This window comes from Mustela nivalis (genome assembly GCF_964662115.1).
Source record: "Mustela nivalis genome assembly, chromosome: 5".
In the NCBI taxonomy this organism is placed as follows: domain Eukaryota; kingdom Metazoa; phylum Chordata; class Mammalia; order Carnivora; family Mustelidae; genus Mustela; species Mustela nivalis.
In genome coordinates this window covers 157,342,284-157,350,040 of record NC_139024.1, presented here as the reverse complement: position 1 = coordinate 157,350,040, position 7,757 = coordinate 157,342,284, and the positions used below count along the sequence as shown (strand labels likewise).

General features: G+C 38.3%; 1 protein-coding gene across 1 annotated transcript; it reads left to right on the top strand.

The window, feature by feature from the left end:
* Nucleotides 1-5,887: 5,887 nt before the first annotated feature.
* Nucleotides 5,888-6,832, top strand: LOC309865344 (olfactory receptor 2B11-like; the record flags this gene model as incomplete). Its single annotated transcript, XM_082731617.1, has 1 exon — nucleotides 5,888-6,832. One exon carries the CDS (start codon nucleotides 5,888-5,890, stop codon nucleotides 6,830-6,832), a length of 945 nt encoding a protein of 314 aa, XP_082587743.1.
* Nucleotides 6,833-7,757: the final 925 nt, after the last annotated feature.

Genomic DNA, 7,757 nt, shown 5'->3' with positions numbered 1-7,757 from the left:
GAGAATGAAAATAAACAAAATGAAATGGTGGCCTCCCAATCTCTGCCTCTCAATCCAAAAGCTCAGTGCCCCATTCCTCAGTGAGCCCTCAGAGAAAAGAAGTCAGTCACTCCTGTCTCCCTGTTTTTGGCCATACTCCATGCTCATGGGGCCTGTGAATGAGCATTTATATTCAGGCACATGACCCCAATTTGAGTCTCCAAACTCTGTGGATACCTGTGGGACATTCCTGTGCTCTTCTACTGGGGGAGGAAAGGGGGTCTCCCCATTTCTGCAGCTTGTTGAACCCCTGCTCAGAGAACAGTGGCCCAACTATGCTGTGGTTCATGGTTTATGGCAACCCCAAGCTGAAAACTCACTCCTGGGCTCACTCTTTGAAGCTGGCTTCCCCACACCAATGCTTGGGAGCTCTGCCACATTCAGGCATCCCTGGTCTTCCTGTGACCTGAGGATCCTGAGATCACACTGTTCCAGCTAGTGTTCTGCTCCCGCTAAGCCACCTGAGTGACATCACTCACTGGAGCAGACTTCCTAAAAATTCTGCTCTTGTGCTCTGCTGCTATATCACTTTGCAGGAGCTGGCTGATAGAGGCTCCCTCCCCCCACCTTCTATCTTCCCAGATATTTCCTCAGATTCACTTCTCTGTACCTCCTACCTTGAAAAAAGTGGTCGCTTTTCTATTTGCAGAGTTGCAGATATTCTTAGATCTCTGGTTGAGTTTTCAGGTGTTCAGAATGATAAGAGAGCTATGTAGCTGAATTCCTGGGACCAGACAAAATTAAGGTCTCCTACTACTCCTCCATTTTGGAACTAACAGGGTTAATCAATCTTACTAATATTTTCAGAGAATCTGTTCCTGGTTTCACTGATTTTTGTGTGGTATTTTTAGGTTCTATATCATTTATTTCTGCTCTAATGTTTATTTCCTTCCTTCTTCTGGCTTTAGGCTTCATTTGTTTTTCTTTCTCCAGTTCCTTTAAGTGACAGCCTAGGTTGATTATTTGCGAGTTTTCTTGCTTCTTGAGGTAAGACTCTATTGCTGTCTATTTCACTTTGGAATCGCTTTTGCTGTAACCAAAACTTTTTGGACCATATGTTTTCGTTTTCATATGTTTCCATGTATTTTTAAATTTCTCCTTCAGTTTCCTGGCTGACCCATTCATTCTTTTTTCAATTAATTATTTAACTCATTTTTATTATGTTCAATTAGCCAACATATCATTAGTTTTTGATATAGTGTTCAACAATTCATTAGTTGCTTATAATACCCAGTTCTCATCACATGATCAACACATATGACTCCTTAATACCCATTAAGTATTAACTCCCTCACCTCCTCTCTTCTGTAACCCTCAGTTTATTTCCTGGAGTCTGGAGTCTTTCATGGTTTGTCTCCATCTCTGATTTCTTCCCATTCAGTTTTTCCTCTTTACCCCTGTGGTCCTCCATGCTATTCCTTATGTTCCACATATGAGTGAAACCTTATGACAATTACCTTTAGTCCCATGTTATTTAGCTTCCATGTATTTGTGGTCCTTCCACATTTTTTTTTTTTGTGGTTGACTTCAAGTTTCACAGTGTTGTGGTTGAAAAATCTTTTTGTATTTGTTGAAACCTGATTTAGAACCTAGTATTTCATCAAAAAATACTAAAATCAGAAATAATATATTATCCAACAATTCCAGTACTGGTGATTAGGTAAGAATGAAAACACTAATTCCAAAAGATATGTATACCTCTATGTTTATTCCAGCATTATTTACAATAACCAAGATGCAGAAGTAACCCAAGTCTGTTGACAGAAACAGACACACACACACATATATATATACACATATATATGTGTATATTTTGTCCATATATATATATATATATATATGCATATGTGTGGTGTATGTGTATACACACACACACACACACACACACACACATATATATATATATATAAAACTTAGACATTAAAAAGATAACTTGACTGTTGCAACAACATGGGTGGCCTAGAGAATATTGTGTCAAGTAAATTAAGTCAGACTGAGAAAGACAAATACTGTATGATTTCACTTATATATGGAATATAAAAAAATAAACAAACAAGAAGTAGATTCAGACCCATAAATACAGAGAAGAAACTGACAGTTGCCAGAAGGAAGTGGGTGGATAGATGGGAAAAACAGATGAAGGAGAGTGGGACATACAAGTTTCCAACTGTAGAATGAGTAAGTCACAGGAATGAATGGTACAACATAGAGAATACAGTGTATGAAATTATAGTGTTATACAGTGACATATGGTGGCTACAAATACGATGAGTACATAATAATGCATAGAGATATTGACTCACTATATTGTACATCTGAAAATAATAGAAAATTGTGTTTATTTTTAAACAATCTTGCAAAGCTTGTTTTTTCCACTTACCAGTTTGCAACATTTTAAATTGTTGCTGTAGTATTTCATTCTGAAGCCAAATCTACCGAGACAGTGACAATAAGAAGAAATCTCTCCAATGTTGATTTCAGCACTGTCCACAATAGCCAAAATATGGAAAGAGCCCAGATATCCACCCACAAATAAATGGATAAAGAAGAGGACACACACACACACGTGCGCACGCACACACACACACACACACACACACACACACACTGGGAAATTACTCAGCCATCAAAATGAAATCTTAGGGCACCAGTGTGGCTCAGTTGGTTAATCATCTACTTTTGGCTCAGGTCATGGTCTCAGTTTCCTGGGATCAAGCCCTGAATCAGGCCCCCTGCTCAATGGGGAGTCTGCTTCTCTGTCTCCTTCTACCCACTCCCCCATGCTCATTTTTTTCTCTCTCTCTCTCTAATAAATACATAAAATCTTGTTAAAAATGAAATATTCAAACTGAGGGTTTTGGAGGGAAGGGGGCTGGGAGGTTGGGTGAACCTGGTGGTGGGTATTATGGAGGGCATGTATTGCATGGAGCACTATGGGTGCAGGTGCATAAACAATGAATTCTAGAACACTGAAAAGAAATTTTAAAAATAAATAAATAATTTAGAGAATTAAATTAAATTTTTAAAAAGAGAAATATTACCACTTGCAACAACATGGATGGAACTAGAGGGTATTATGCTAAGTGAAATAAGTCAGTCAGAGAAAGACAAATACCATATAATTTCACTCATATGTGGAAATGAAGAAACAACACAGATTAACATAGAGGAAGGGAAGGAAAAATAAAATAAGATGAAAGTTGAGATAGAGACAAGCCATAAGAGATGTGGAACTCTAGGAAACAAACAGGTTCTCTGGAGGGGAGGTGGGTGAGAGATGGGATACCTGGGTGATGGGCATTAAGGAGGGCACATGATATAATGAACACTGGGTGTTGTACGAACTGATGAATCACTAAATTGTACCTCTGAAACTAATAAAAAAAAAGAAAAAATCTATCATTTCTCTATTATAATATGTTTCATTAAAACTAAATTTTATCTGTCATGGTTCAGTTATATTTTGAAGCATCTAGACAAGTTACTGACATATGTCAGCACTCAATAGTTATTTACTGATTGAATGAATAAATAAATACCCAAAATAACTTATATTAAGTTTTCTTGACATAATGATATAGTGCTTAAGCCAAATGAGGAAATGTTTAGTAGAGTCAATGTTAGGTCAGGAAAAAAGTATATACTGTTTTAGACTATTGTAGGAGAAATATTTGAAGACAAGAGCCTTTAGGTTCCTTAGAAAACATGGTGGAAGGTGACCACCACATTTTTCTCTGTGTAGAACTAGAAATATTCTGCTTTTCTATAGCAGTTTTCAAGAAAGAATAGCCTGAGGAAAATATAAGTAAAAGAAAAGTCTATCTTGACACCAAAAGCAATTGTCTTAAATTTTCCCTGAGCTCCAAGAAAGTTTTCCATGAAATTGTTGAAGTAAATGAGATTTTAGGATTCTTTTAGTCCCAAGTCCATTTCTCACAACAAGGAAAATGCCAAATTTTATCTTTCCCCTTCATTGTGGAAAGAAGTAAGGTAGAAGTTAGTATTCTCATGAGAGACTCTCTACAGTGTTTCTTGCTAAGAAATGTCCCCTGAGGTTCATTATCTGTATGGGGAAAATGCCCCCACAGCTTTATATAAAGAGAGAGAACACATCTTAACAAACAGGATTTTAGAGAAGAATTGGTTTCCACATATCAATATATTTGTGATCTTTCAAATCAATTAAATGAATAATATTAAGGAACTAAGATATGATGAAATGAAGCCACTGAACACAGAGAGAATATTCAATCCTTATCTCTAATACGCAATACAGTTGGAAAGAAAAAATCAATGTCAATTTTGCAAAAACAAGGAGTATAACCACTGAATACCTGCAATGATTTAAGGTGGGTGTTGTATGTGGGCAAGAGTGATCTATTTAGCTTCATTAATTTTATCTTTTTGTAACTCTGTATGTGTTGTCACCTCTCTATGCAGAGTTTTATACTAAAATGTGGAAATAAACTGACACTTTTAATAATGCAACATCATTATAACCTATAACATTAAAACTTGCTTCCTTTGGTGAAAAATAATGTAGGGACACTGTTTGCATTAGTGGGTTTTTCTGTGAATTAAAATATATGCATCCTAGCATTAAAAAGCTTAACACCATGAACACCAGATTCAAGCTACATGATAGGAGAGACTTAGAAAATGAAAGGGAAGAAAATGTAATCCTTAAGAGGCTTCTGACAAGGGTAATACACTGTGAATATTTAGATGCAACTGAAACAAGGATTAATGAACGATATGGACTCTTAATCACCAATGGGCACTATACTTCATAAAAGTAATCACCCATATATTAAGTATTTCATTTAATGAAGCATGGTAATACATATTGGATTAATTAATCCTCACAAAACACAGCTGTTAAGTTAGCAAAGCAGAAAAGGTTTATGTGTTAATTATCAGCAGTTGACTGGATCCAGGTTCTCTGACTTCATATCCTCTTTTCTACGACAACACTGTTTTTAAACTTCTTTCCACTTCAAAATATACATTTTACATCATAACCCAAGTGACACACGTACACATACACTCAAGAGTACAATGGAAACAAACAGCAAACCCATAAAGAACCATAGAGCTGTCAAGTTTGTGATAGATTACAACTCCTGATGTGACAAGCACCAGCACATATGATATCATTTTTTAAACACTGATGTCTTGGAAGTCTCATATCACCAGGATTTAGCATTTGATTTGTACCTCAAGTCATGAACATGTGGAAAGGGATCATCATTTCCTTTCAGCTGATGTTTCCCGTTATGACAAAAGGTTTACACTACAAAAGTCACTTTAGGATTTGAGGCATAGACCCAACGAATAGCACTATGCCTTGTTTCTATGCATTCAGACTGATCTGGCTGGAGCTCAGAAAGTCCTGAACTTACCTAAACCAAGTCATGAATTCAAGCAGAGTGGCCCAGGGCCAGCAGATGGTGGATGAAAGAAATGAAGCCATGTGGTAAGTCAGCATGGGTGGTTCCTGGAAAATACTCCTTTGCTTTATGCTATTCTCTGACACAAGAGCAATTCTGACTTTCCCCTTCCCTAATCATTTTTCTATAAACATTTGTTCTATTGCATCTCCTAGGCAAACTAGAGAGATTTGTTGGCCTTTCTTTTAGATGTGCTTAAAAATAATCATGTTTGACATTTAGACCCCTACTTTTTCATGAGTACAAATATTAGATCACTTCACTGGAGTGACACCACAGAGGAAACTCCCTGCATAATTTACTGTACTTAAATGACTAAATGGACAATCAGGAAAATCCAACACTGAAGTAAAAGTCCTCACTGTGACCTGAATCCACCAATAAGAGGAATGATGGTCATGAGTCTGAGCAATGCAAGTACTCCAACGGTCTTCATCCTCTTGGGTTTCTCTGACCATCCCTGGTTGGAAATGCCACTCTTCGTAATGGTGTTTGTGGCTTACATCTGCACACTGGTTGGAAACATCTCGATCATTGTGGTGTCCAAGGTGGACCCTCATCTTGACAGCCCTATGTACTTTTTCCTTTCCAACCTCTCCTTCCTGGACCTGTGTTTTACCACAACCACCATCCCTCAACTGCTGTGGAATCTCTGGGGACCAGATAAGACCATCAGTTATGGGGGCTGTGTGGCCCAATTCTATATGTTTCACTTCCTGGGGGCCACAGAATGCATCCTCTTGGCGGTCATGTCCGTGGATCGGTACGTGGCCATCTGCAAGCCCTTGAGGTACCAGGCTATCATGGATCGGCGATTCTGTGTCTCCCTAGTGGCTGTGGCATGGATAAGTGGTTTGGCTAACTCCTTGCTTCAGTCGTCCCTCACTATCCAACTGCCACTTTGTGGTAACAACAAGGTGGATGACTTCCTGTGTGAGATTCCAGTGATGATCAAGATGTCCTGTATCGACACCACTTTCAATGTAACTATGCTCTCTCTTGTAGGGACATTCTTTACCCTGGTTCCCTTGTCTCTTATCCTTCTCTCCTACGGGTTCATTGTAGCTACAGTACTCAGAATTCGGTCATCAACAGGAAACAAGAAGGCCTTCAACACCTGTGGCTCTCATGTTATTGTGGTCTCTCTCTTCTATGGGCCAGTAATATGCATGTACGTGCAACCTTCTGGTACTAAATCCCAAGACAAGGACAAACTCATGGCTCTGTTCTACAGTCTGCTGACTCCTATGCTTAACCCTTTTATTTATACTTTGAGGAACAAGGACATGAAAGGGGCAATAAGGAGGCTTCTCCTCCCATTGAACCATCAGAGAAGAGAATAAAACACAGCAATTTTATACTCCATACTCTCCATGTAAGACTCCAAAGAGCCCTTGCTCTCTATATATCTCTGGATGTAACCCTCTTCCAAAATGGTTAGAATCCTTCAGTCATTAGCTGATCTACACATATGTGTATTCACAAAGTGCTATGACTTATTGGCCCTCATTTTGCAATGTGAACCTTAATCCCCACATGTAAATTACATGAGAGTGAATCCCTGTCATTAAGTCCTCTAAGTCCATTGAGAGATGCTGCTATAGGAATCTGAAAAGTGGCACACTGACTGACTCATTCATCACCAGTCAAACAAAAGGAACCCTCTCATTTTATGCATAATTTTATAAAAATAACACAAGTATCATGTCATCTGTGAAGAGGGAAAGCGTGACTATTTACACAAGTTAGAATGGCAAAAATTAACAAAATAGGAAAAAACAGATGTTGGTGAGGATGTGGAGAAAGGGAAACCCTCTTACACTATTGGTGAGAATGCAAACTGGTACAGCCACTCTGGAAAACAGCATGGAGATTCCTCAAGATGTTAAGAGTAGAACTACCTTATGATCCAGCAATTGCACTACGAGGCATTTACCACAAAGACACAGATGTAGTAAAAAGAAGGGGCATATGCACCGCAGGGTTCATAGCCGCAATGTCCACAATAGCCTAACTGTGGAAGGAGCTTCGATGCCCTTCAACAGATGAGTGGATAAAGAACATGTGGTCCATATATACAATAGAATACTACTCAGTCATCAGAAAGGATGAATACTGAGCTTTTGCATCAAGAAGGATGGGGCCGGAGAAGCTTATGCTGAATGAAATAAGTGAAGCAGAGAAAGATGATTAACATATGGTTTCACTTATTTGTGGAATATAAGGAATAGTTATGGAGAACATTAAGAGAAGTAAGGGAAAATGAAG